The following is a 12,764-nucleotide window of genomic DNA, read 5'->3' on the forward strand; positions in this document are numbered from 1 at the left end:
GGAATTTTAGCCCAGAGGAGAGGATTTAGGAGGGAAATAATTCTTTAAATATTTGGAGAGCTGTCATATAGAAGAGAGATTTAACATCAGTTCATATAAGTCTCTTCAGGCTCCCTGAAATCATTCTGCTGATTGTTTCTTATAGAACAATAATGATCTCCTGGTTTTGCTCATTTCACTCAGCCTCTGTTCATGTAAGTTTCTCTATGATTGAAACAATCAGCAGGATGATTTCAGAGAGGCCTGGAGAGATTTATATGAATGGAGACTGAGTGAAATGAACAGAACCAAGAGATCATTGTATCCATTGTATACATTAACAATAAGATTACGTGATGATCAATTCTGATAGATATGGCTCTTTTCCACAGTGAAATGATGGAGGTCAGTTCCAATGATCTTGTGATGAAGAGAGCCATCTATAATCAGATAGAGCACTGTGAGAATTGAGTGTGGATTACAACATAGCATTTTCACTCTTTTTGTTTTCATTTTATTATCTTTCTCATTTTTTCCTTTTTGATTTGATTTTTTTTGTGTGGCAAGATAATTGTATAAATATGTATACATATATTGGATTTAACATATATTATTTTTCCATGTCTAAACATATATTGGGTTATTTGCCATCTAGAAGAGGGGGTGGTGGGAAGGGGGGAAAATTGAAATATAAGGTTTTGCAAGGGTTAATGTTGAGAAATTATCCATGAATATGTTTTAATAATAAGGGCTTCAATAAAAAATAAATAAAGAAAGAAATTCCTTTTTTTGTGGGAAACCTTGTTCTACCTGGGCAGAACAAAGGCAAGCACTTGTTCAACCTGTGTAACCATATTCTGTTAATCTATTACTTTTTCCCAGAATGGTCCAATCTCACCCAATTGTACTACCATCATTTGTCTCTGTTAGCATGCCTCTGCTTTGGTTTTTTCTCCCTGGAAGCAGTAAGAATAAAGAATGCCTTGGTCAATTGGGGAAAAAGAGCAATCTATTAATTCTTCAACAATGGTGAAAGATGACAGTCTGGGACCAAGAGCAGGGTCTTCTACTTATGTCAAAAGGAGCTGGAATAATGGGCTTTTAGATTTGGAAAAAGAAGAATTCTTGGAGACGATCCACTTGCAACCGTTTGTTTTCAAAGATGAAGGTTCAGAAAGTCTTACTGACAAAAATTGCAAAGCTAGAGTATGAATCTGGATCTTACTCCAAATCCAATGCTTTTCACATACTTATTGATAATGCTTATTAAACACCTATTATCTACAAAATGCTGTGGTAGATTGTGTGAGAAATGCTGAAAAGATGGGTTTCTACAGTATTGCAATTTTTGAGGTAGGATAGGATAGTGGCTTCCACTGACCAAGAAATTTTCAGAATGTGAGAGGTTAGGAGAAGGCTAGGATTCACGGAACAATTAAGTGATCAATAGAAGCCTTGAGCAAATAAGAAATTGGGGGGCTAGGTAGGCACAGATGGATTCAGCCAATCAAAAAGAGTCTTGTGGTTTTGAGAAAAATCACAAATTTAAGATAATAATCCAGCCAGCCCAAGCTAATTGGGGTCAACGACCAGACTTAACCAAATCACTATTGCACCCACTTAATTGGCTAATTGAATATTAAACCACACACCCCAGAGGAAGAGTTTTCTGCCATTTTTGAACATGAGATGTATGATGGGTGTGTGTGTGTGTAAGAATATATTTTATACATATTAAGGGAAAACATATAGTGAGTGTGTCAGAAAGATTGTAACCTAGATGGATTAGACCAATCCATTTTCTGAAGGGAAGAGCTTCATCACAGAGCAAGTATAAAGGTTCTCCCACTTCTGTACTCAATGTTCCCCCTTCCAGAAGAAGAGTGGCTCCTCTTCTGGCCACAAAGGTTAAGAGAATTCCTTAAGACTCAATAAAATTTCCTTAATATCTGATTTTCAGTGTCAAGAGTATTATTTCTAAGAATTAGGAATATAAAAACCTCCTCTGGGTCCCTTCCTTCTTATCTGAGTACCATCCTTGGGCCACTTTTTCAGTCAGATCTCAATTTTACTCTTTATGGAAAAATAACAGATTCATCCAAGGTGGGGAGAGTAAGAGAACAAGGTAGCTTAAATTAAAGTGTTTGTAAAGATTATTTGAGAAAGACTATATAAAAAGGGACTTTTTCATCAGATAACAAACACAAAATAGAGAAATAGTTCCAGATCCACTGCCAACCCTTTTTCTTTAGCTCATTGGTCTAGCTAGACTTCAAGAGATGACTATGATGAATTTTGTGACCAATGTCTCCTTCTCACCCAATTTTTTTCCTTTCAAATAGTAACTCATACTTACTGTCTAAAAACAGAATTACAAACAAAGGTGAAGTCTTAAAAATCTCTCCTCTTCCAGACCCTCCATCTCTGTGGCCATAGAGAATGATAGCTCTCTGCAGAACAATCCCAGTCTTTTTGGTGTTTTTAAGAATTTTGTGGCATGACATAGGTCCTATTACCCTTTAACTTCCTGCTTGTTCTTCCCATCAGAGGTTCCCTAAAGTCTAAGCCATGCTATTCCTAAAATCAGTATTAACTTTTTTTTTTTTTTTTTTTTTTTAGGAAAGGAGTTTCTGCAGCCTGTTGCTTAAGCTAAAAGGTAAAGGGAGCAGAACTGTTTAGAAATGAATTGGCGAAGTCTCCCAAATTTCAGAAGAATGGGCCCCGCAAACACTCCTATCTCTAGACCTTGAACCCCACCACCGCCCTGTAGTCCTTTACTAAAGTACCCAAAGCTTAAAAATTCCTTTGGTAGTAGCACGGGACCTTTCTTCCCAATTTTAAAGTCTTTCTCTTCCACCTCTTCCTCCCTTTCCCTTCCTCCACTTGCTTCACAGACTTCTGCAACCCTGGAGAGAGGAGAAAAGTTTATTTTTCTGTCCTCCAGGAGCCTGAGCCGCGAAGGCTGGGGACCTGGAATAGTAGAGGGTGGGCGGTGGAGGGGAGGGCATAGGGGCGGGGTTGAAAATTTGGAGCTGGTCCCACCCCCCAGCCCCAGCCCCAGGGCAGAAAGAAAGTGCAGCTTGAGCCGGAAAGCTTAGCTAGTTGGGGTCTGGGGCCCTGAGAGGGCGGGATCCGGCGTCGAGGCTGGTGGGTCGAAGAGGAACTGAGTTGCTGGGGTCCTGGGAGAGCTCCGAGGGGGGCAAAGGCAGAGACAGGGACTGGGAACCAGAACCCTGGAGGGTAGGATCTGAACCTACGATTGGTGGGTTCTGAAGAAAAAGGGGCTGCTGGGGCCTCAAGAGAGCTCTGAGCAGAGCAGGAATAAGAATAGGGACTGGTACCGGAGCTCTGGGCTGGGGAGATCCTTATCCAATAATTTGGTGGATCCTGGAGGAAGCGGGGTTGCTGGGGCCTAGGAAGAGCACTAAACGGGGCAGGGGCGGGCAGCTGTTGGGACAGGAGCAGGGGCACTGGGGAGGCGGCGCGGTTGGAGTTGAGTTTAGGGGTTTAGGGAGTTGCGCGCGGCATAAGGGGTAACCTATCACCTTCCTCTGCCCGCTTCCGACCCCTGGGACCGGTTGTCTCTCTCTCTCTCTCGCTCCTAGGATCGGCCGCGCAGCCATGCGGGGCCGGGAGCCCCCAGGACGCTTTACTGTGCCGGCGGAGGCGGAGGACTCGGTGCTGGAGTTTCGGCCCCATGTGGAGCGCATCTTTAGGGTGCAGCTCAGTGTTCTCGGGGAGCCGGAACCCGGGGCTCCCAGCATTTGGCTGCAGCTGGAGGGCCCCCAGGAGAACGTGGGTAGAGCCAAGGTAAACTCTGAGCCCCTCCTCTCAGCCTTTCTATTCCACCCCTCTCGATTAATATCCCTCGCCTAACCCAGATTCCCTCTTTGTGCTGGAGGTATGATCGCAAACTCCTGAGTTAGCTGGACACTCCAAGGAGTTGTCCAATTCATACTCCAATCTGGTTTGGCTGACGCCTCACCAAAATCTGGCAGAGGCCCTCCAAGCTAGTGTATATTTTTTAGTTTTCCCAAAGACCGAGCGACCCCTCAGCCTCCCTTTTTCCTGCCCCACCCTCCTCTCTTGCGTGTGCCCTCTCAAGTCCATCCCCTCCCCTCCTGTAATGTGAGAACTCGACTGGGCTATAACTTTGTGTGTGTATGGCTTGGGGGTAGGCCTATCTTCTGAGCCAGAATTTGGGGTGTCTTGTCTCCCGAGGCACCTTTTGACTTTGTTATAGCACCGTCCTATGAATTAAGAGCTATACTCATCTGTGATCTGTGTCCCTTGTTCTCTGCTATCAAAGCCAAGCTAGAAATCTTGTTTCCATGCATCCCAGGGCTTAGACATATCCCAATTTTTAAAGTTTTAAAATTTGGAATTAGAATTTGAACTGGAAGGAACCTTAGAAATTATTTAACCCAGTCCCTCGGTTTTGTGTAACATGAGAACATGATTTAGCCATAAGGTTGAGGCATAAGAAGGCATGTGTGTTTTGCCAAAGAAATACAATAAGTAGCACAGTTAGAGCTAGAGTCCAGGTCTCTTCATTCCCAACCTGTTTTTAAACCTTACCGTGCCTCATTGCTACTCTGGTCCCTTGGGGACTAAAGGAATAAGAATATATTGGGGGGTGGGGAGAGGTAAGGAGGAAAGGAGCTCTAGAAGGCTTCTGTGGAGTTTAGGGTGGGTGGGGATTGGGGAGGAAACTGGAAGCTGCCAGGATGAAAGAGCCTGCTGTCTGTGGCTGGAAGTTTGACAGACCAGGTCACAGTGAGTCTCTTTTTTGGTTCTGGCTGGCTTTCCCCACAAGTCTTCCCTTGGACTCAGCTTGCAGGCTCTGCCCATTCCTCTTGTCCCCACCCTATAACTATATCTTTCACTCCCATCTTTATTGAAACCTCTTTCTCTAAAGTTGATGTCTTCCTACTATTATATCTTCTGGGTTAGATTTGCTACTCACTTTCTCTGTTGTTCTTCTTCCCTCCTCTCCCACACTTTTTCCCCCTCCTCCCTCTCCCAGCTGTGTCTTTCTTTACCAAACTGTCCAAATGGGCCATCTGCCATGGAGGATGGCCTAGCTACATAACAGATGCATTTGGATCTTCTACTAAGTTTGTTTAATCACCTCTGTTTTCTAAGTTTCCTAGGATTCAGGGGTGGCTACACACAATACAAGGGGAAGTGGCTCATTTGATAAGTAGTTTTTAAGAAACAATATTTTATTGATGTCATTTTTATTACATTGTTATCACTTTTCTTCTCCTCCAGAGACCCTTTCTGCACCCCAGTAGGATCATATTTTGTAATAAATAAGTACAGTTAAGCAAAACTTTGACCAATGTCTGAAAATGTATGCTTTATTCTACACCTATAGTCCAGCCTCACTCTGCTGAGAAGTGGGAGGCCTTATCCCAGTCATCAGAGGTAATGATTACTTACAGTATTGATCAGTTCTGTAGTTTTTCAGTGGTGTTTTCTTTAACATTGATCATTGTCCAAATTGTTCTCTTGGTTCTGTTTAGTTTGTTCTATATTGATTCATAGGAGTCTTAAGTCTTTCTGAATTCCTTATATTTATAGATTCTCAGGATACAATGTTTCTTCATCTTCATATACTACAAAGTGTTGTAAGCTAATAGCTTTCAGAACTGAGATTCAAGTGGAAGGATTGGGTCAGTAAGTAGCCACTATACTTCCAGCCTGGGCAGCATAGGGAGACCTAGTCTCCAAAGTTAAAAAAAAAAAGATTTATAAGTTACTCCTAGGTAGTATTGAGTAACTCCTATCGCTACCCTCAAGTCTTTCCTTCTAATCTAAGTAATATTGCTTTTATTTCTATAGGACAGTGCCTCTGTCTTGGAGGCCATGTGTAATAACACTCTATATCTACCTCTCTTTCCCATTCTTCTTAATTCCTTGGAGACCATTACTACTTGAAGAATTAATTCTTCAGGGCCCTCTTTTTCTTTTAACTCTGTTCTTCTCTTACACACGATCAATCAACAAGTGTTTATGAAATACCTATTATGTGCCAGGTACTTCCATAAATTCTAGGGACACAAAAATAATGAAATACTCATAGGTACACATATTTCCATGTTTGTGAATATCCATAACCATTAGGAAGCATGGAATTATAAGAGGTTTAAAGTAGAAATAAGGGACAGCTGAGAGATTTTTGATAATATCTTTTATTCTCTTACTGAAAAGAACAGGCAGAGAATTGTGGGGGATAAGAATGTAACGTGACATAAATGCTATTTTTACTTCCATTTTGTAGATAAAGAATTTGATACTGGAAGAGGTTAAATACATTGCCCAGGATTGTACAAAAAGTAAATATCTGAGGCTGGTTTTGAACTCAGGTTTTCATTACTTCTAACTTCCATTATCATCCAACTGCTTATAATCTTAGGCAAATCAATCATACCACTTAGAGTCTCCAGTTTTTTTATTTGTAAAATGAAAGGGTTGGACTTGAGAGCTAACATAACACTTCTTTGAGTGTTTGAGTGTCTATGAAGTGAATGAATTTCCCAAGTATAATGATGGTGGTGCTATTAATTCTGTTTAAAAATAAATCTTTTAAATTTCAAATTAATTAAAAAATCTGTTAATAGAGAGTGACAGAATTGAACATTATCTGTTTATAACACACACATACACAGGAGGAGGGGAAGGGTTGAATCAGTCAGAGAAGTAAATGAGATTGAAGTTAATAGGGGAAAAGACTGAATAGGAAGCTTTGGGGTATATTTGAGTGAGAAGGTGGGTCCTAATGGCTTTCAAGTTCAGAAAACTGAAAAGTCAGATGAGTTATAGGATTATATCTTCATGTAAATATATTCTTGTTAGGTTTTCTGAATTTTATAAGAAAATCTTTCTAGATCTTTAAAGGGTCTCCAAATTGTTTTTGTTTTGTTTTGTTGTACTAAGATTCTTAAATTACATTACTGAGAATATTATTCCTGGGCAGCAGGAAAAAAACCTTAGGGCAGCTTGCCCTCTCTGTAGTGAATTAGTGAACACAAAGAACTCAGTACTTTTCTTCCTTTCAGGGAAAAACTTGAAAACAGATTATTTCCCCCATCCCTTTTCTCTTCCAAGTGTCTTTTTATTTTATTTAGTCTTTATTTTTTCCCCTTATTTTAGTGGATGGCTTAGAAGAAGCTGGTTTTCTGGAGGGGATGTTATGAAGAAGGTATTTTGTAAATTTAGAGAACTATAGCAACATGATTTGTGTATTCTTATACTTCAAACAGATTGTAATCTTTTTTGAGGGTAAGGTTTGTGTTTTTTTTTTCTTTTTCAAAAAATGTTAATGAAGGCAAAAAGGCAGTTCAGCAGAGCTAATTAATATATCTGTTGAGTCTTGAAACTTATGCAATATTCTGCATCTATAAACTTTTTTTGTCGAGAAGGGAGGGAGGCATACTTTTTCATCTTGTCTTTGGGACTTGATTAAATTGTCCATTTACATTGTTGCAATCTTCTTTCTCCACTTGGTTTTGCTTACTTCATTTTGGGTCAGTTCATGTGAGTCTTTTCTTAATTCATCACATTCCTTTTTCTTTTTTATAGCATAATAATATTCCATTACATTTACATACTGCTGTTTATTTAGACATGCCCCTTGGTGAGCATCCATTTGTTTCTAATTCTTTGCAATTGTAAATAAGTGTTTTTTTAATGAAATTTTTTTGTTCCAGCTTCTTACATGGTGATTTGAACATTTTACATACTTAATAACTACTTGAATTGAATTGGATGAAAATATTTGAGGAAGGGAGAGAAAGATTATGAAGAGACACAGCTCAACTCTATAGTTGCCCTTCTAGCCAAAGGGGAATCATGGTAATATCAGGTTGGTGGAAGAATGAAGAGAGAGGTGGGAAGGCCTCGAATGTATATTTCCCTACTTTCTTGTTGAGGAGGAGAGAATTGTCTCTTGACTAGTGCAAAGATAGCAGAGGGAAGCTGAAATTAGACTCTTATGAGCATCAGGTTAAGGAAGGCATATGATGACATGATTTATGATCCCATCACTGAATTTACTAATTTAATTCACCAAACATGAATTAAGCAAATGATATGTATATAGCATTGTTCTAGGTTATAGGGGAGAAATAAAACTTAGACAAATATCATCTTCACCTAATGGAGTTCTAGTGGGGGATATGATAACACTAATATCTGTAATATAAAGTAAGTTTATCAGGGAAGTGTAACTAAGACTTTATATATAATTGAAGGTTATAGAAGAAATCAGATAATTATCAATTGGATTGCTTCATGGAGAAAGAGGGATTGCTTTTGATTTGGACATTAAAAGTAGCTTAGAAATTTAGTACACTGAGGTGAGGAAGAGTATCATAGCAAATATAGGAAATAGGATGAGCAAAGTCAAAGAAGTGGGAAAGTCTGGAGCCTTGCTTGGTGGGTGGCAACTAATCCATTTTGACTAGAACAAGAAGAAGAGAAATATTGCATGATATAACTATAGAAAAAGGTAGGTTGATTACATTAGAGAAGCCTTGGATGCCAGTTCTGAGAAGTTTGAGTGTAGGTAAAAGAGAGCATTGATGCCTAATATCTCTTCTAATTACCTATTTCTTACTGGACACCTCCATTTTGATATCTTACTGGTAGGCATTTCAAACTAAATAAAATGGAACTCATTATTTCTTCCCAAAACACCCCTTTTCTAAACTTCCCTATTTCTTTTGAAGGTACCTTTATTCTTTCAGTTGCCAAAGTTTTGGAATCATCCTTGATACTTTCTTTCTCATCTATCCATCTTTCACATAGCTATCAAATTGATAAATTTAACTAGGTAGTACAGTGTATAGGTTATTATATTATACTAGGTATACTATATACTATACTAGATAGTATAGTATATGGGTCTAGAGTTAAGAAGATCTGAGTTTAAATCCTAAAATAGGGGTCATAATAGTATCTACTTCACAGTCATATTATAAGACTGATAAGATAATAATGAGATAATATCCGTAAAGCTTTTAGCCCAATGTCTGGCAGCTAGTAGATGTTTAATACGTGTTTATTCCCTTTTCCCTAAATATCAGTCCCTTCTCCTTGGAAATTTTAGACTCATATGATGGTAACTTTTTGGTGGAAGAGATTTGAAATATTATTGAGAATGCCCCCTCTCATTTTTAGATGACTAAACGGAGGCCAAGAAAGACTGAGATCCTTGTTCAGAATCACTCAGTGCATGTTTTAAGGGAAGGTTTGAAATTAAGTCTTCTTGCTCTCAAACTCAATGCTTTTATCTACTCCACCAAAAACTCCTTCTCATCAGTGACTACTTCTAAGTTAAAATACAGATTTTTCAGTCTGGCATATAAAGCCACCCATAATCTGGCTTCCATTTACCTTTCTAATCTTGTTTCATATTCTTCCCCCTTCATGGACTTTCCACTCTTGTCAATGGCTTGCTGATCAATGACATACACATGGCATATTTTCTGCCACTGTCCCTGAGCACAAGTGGTCCCTCACATTTAGAATGTTGTCTCCTCTCACCTCTATTTTTTAGAATCTTGAACTTTCTTCAAAACATAGCTCAGAAATACTCTCATATCTGAAGCTTTTCCTTTTCTCTCCGGTTATTAGTGTTTTCTCCCTCTTGAGATCATTATTATTTATACTTTTCTACATGGTTACTGTTGATTTATGATTGTACCTGTTGTGTCTCCCCAAGGGATATAAGCTCCTTGAAGGGAAATACAGCTTAATTTTTGTCTCTGTAGCCCCTGCTTATAACCCAGTTCTTTACAAATAATAGACATTCAAAGTCGAATTGAATTGAGAGGGTTTTTTTCTTTTTTTCCTTTTTTTAAAATTATAGCTTTTTATTTACAAGATATATGCTTAGATAATTTTTCAGCATTGACAATTGCAAAACCTTTTGTTCCAATGTTTCCCCTCCTTCCCCCACCCCTTCCCCCAGATGGCAGGTAGACCAATACATGTTACATATGTTAAAGTATATGCTAAATACAATATACATATATACACACACATATGCAAACAGTTATTTTGCTGTACAAAAAGAGTAGGACTTTGAAATAGTATATAATTAGCTTGTGAAGGAAATAAAAAATGCAGGCAGACAAAAATAGAGGGATTGGGAATTCTATGTAGTGGTTCATAGTCATCTCCCAGAGTTCTTTCCCTGGGTGTAGCTGGTTCAGTTTATTACTGCTCTGTTGGAACTGATTTGGTTCATCTCATTGTTGGAGAGCACCTTGTCCATCAGAATTGATCATCATATAGTATTGTTGAAGTATATAATGATCTGGTCCTGCTCATTTCACTCAGCATCATTCATGTCTCTCCAGGCCTTTCTGAAATCATCCTGCTGGTCATTTCTCACAGAACAATAATATTCCATAATTGAATTGAGAGGTTTTGAGCAAGAAGTGATAGGAACAGACCTCTGCATAAAGGAAGATAAGTCTGGGTGGTGGTATGGAGAACTTGGAGGCTCATTAGGAGGGTATTGGAAAAGTCCCAACAGTAAATGGGGCTTCATTACTAGAATGTAGCATTAGAAATCGAAAAGAAGGGGAGATGTGGTGTAATAAAATTTTCAAATATAGACTCAAAGAACTTGGTAATTGGATGTGTTCAAAGACAAAAAATGAGTCAAAGATAACTTTCCTCTCCTTACCTCCAAACATGGGATAAAGGGTTTTATAGGGTTCTGATGAAAAAGTAGTGAAAAGTAGAAGAGAATATATTTAAGGAGAGATATATAATAAGCTTAGTTTTAAGATACGTTGGATTTGATGCCCTGATAAGGCATTTAGGCTGATTGTAAGCAATTGGAGCACCGATCTAGAACTCGGGAGAAAGAGCAAGAGTAGAGCTGCAGATTTACAAGTCATCCACAACCAAAGTGGTGAAAGCATGGACCTGAATGAGGTTGTGGATGGAGTAAGAGAAGGGGGCTGAGGACAGAATCTCAGGAAACATACTTTCAAGAGAATGGGAAGAAGATAGAGCAGGCAAAGGGAACACAATGAACAGCTACAAAAGTATGGAGAAAAATTAGAAGGAAAAGGAGAGTCCATCTAGAAAGAAAGAGTATGATGATCAAGATTATTAAGTGCTGCAGAGAAGTCAAGGAGGATGAAGGTAATGAACATGGTAATTAAGAAAGAAGTCACTGGTGGCTTTGGAGGAGCAGTTTCATTACGAAGGTAGGGAAAGAAGCTGGATGTTTGGTAGTAAAAAAAGAGGGAATGTGAGTTAAGAGCCTGGATGTTGAGACAGTATTTTCCCCTTAGAGATTTGGCAACAAGATGGGATAGGAGCATCAAAAAAAATTTTTTTTTCTTTTCAGGATTGAGCATATTTTTAGGTAGATGTGAAGGATTCACTTGAGAGAATTTGTGGATGCATGAGAGGGAAGGAGATGATTGTTGTAGCAAAGACTCAAAGGAAGTAGGAGGGGATAATAGCATTTACCTAGTCCTTAATAATTTAAAAAATATTTTCCTTACAAAAACCCTATGAAGAATTTAAGTTTAAAAAGCTGAAGTGGCTTGTGCAGAGTCAGACAGTAAGTGACAGTCTGTGGACTTGAGTCTATGCCTTCATGCTCTAAGATTAATACTCTACTCTTTGAAGGATGGGATCAAAACTTAAGGTAGAGGGCTGAATTAGCATTATTAAGAAAGGTTGCCTACGTATTTCTCTGATAGAGAAGAGAACGAGGAGAAAAAGAGATGGTGATGTTTGTTTTGAGGAGAGGAGGAGGGCACTTGAGGCAGTGCCTCTCAGATAGTGGTCAAAATTCTTGGTGAAGCTTGGTGAAAGCTTTAAAAATTCTCAATTTATAGCTGGCAGTAGGTCCTGGGCAAGGACAGATTCTGTGGATTCCCTATGCTTCTTAAGCGGAACTTCTTGAGTACCCCATGAATGAGGAAAGGGATTGTCAGAAACCAGAAACTATGAATTACATGAATTACATGTGCTCTCTACGCTTAACCCCACTTTCCTTATGCACTTAAGAGAGAGCATGTCATAAATGAGGGGGGGACATATTTGTACCAGTGGTGTTTACTCTAAATATCCTGATGAAATTAAAAAAAAAATTCTCAATATAACATTATATCCTGTCTGAAGGGATTGACTATGAGTACTACTTACAGAACTTTAGGATGGAGCTTGATATAGAGCCAGAATCATCATGGAGGGTATCATGCCTCTCAGTGGAGCCAGGTTAATTCTTGAACTTTGCCAGCTGGGGAGAAATTTCTTCAAAGCTGAAGAAACCTGCTACCGTTAACGGTAACTGGCCTTTCCCTCAATCAGTGTACAGTGTGTCAATCTCTGTAATGCATATGTGCTTGAGAAGAATTGTAGCTATAGTAGAGTGGATATAGTCATAAAATCAGATCGGAGTTCAAATCCTATTTCTAGTATACACTGCTTTTGATGTACCTCTGTTAATACAGCCTAAGACTGCATTAGTTTTTTGACTAACGAATCACAGGATAGACTCTTATTCAGTTTATAATAAGATATAAACACTATCTCTTGATTACCTGGATTCTTCTTTTTTGTTTGTTTGTTTGTTTTTCTTCTTTTCTTTTCTTTCTTTCTTTTTTTTTTTTTTTTTTGGAGGGAGAGAGGAAAGAATGAGGCAATCAGAGTTAAGTAACTTACACAGTCACACAGCTAACTAGTAAGTGTCTGATGCTGGCTTTGAATTCAGGTTCTCCTGACTCCAGTGGACGTTAATTCTT

General features: G+C 38.8%; 1 protein-coding gene across 2 annotated transcripts in view; it reads left to right on the forward strand.

The window, feature by feature from the left end:
* Positions 1-3,030: 3,030 nt before the first annotated feature.
* Positions 3,031-12,764, forward strand: part of NYNRIN (NYN domain and retroviral integrase containing) — a 40,857-nt gene continuing 31,123 nt past the window's right edge. Inside the window, exons 1-2 of one of the 2 annotated variants that reach the window (XM_074294377.1) lie at positions 3,031-3,126; positions 3,585-3,789. In XM_074294377.1, the coding sequence (XP_074150478.1) occupies positions 3,601-3,789 (189 nt within the window). In that variant the 5' untranslated portion in view covers positions 3,031-3,126; positions 3,585-3,600. Of the gene's footprint in view, positions 3,220-3,584; positions 3,790-12,764 lie in introns of both variants that reach the window. The other variant, XM_074294378.1, reaches the window with a different exon arrangement.

This window comes from Sminthopsis crassicaudata, chromosome 2 (genome assembly GCF_048593235.1).
Source record: "Sminthopsis crassicaudata isolate SCR6 chromosome 2, ASM4859323v1, whole genome shotgun sequence".
NCBI classification, from domain to species: domain Eukaryota; kingdom Metazoa; phylum Chordata; class Mammalia; order Dasyuromorphia; family Dasyuridae; genus Sminthopsis; species Sminthopsis crassicaudata.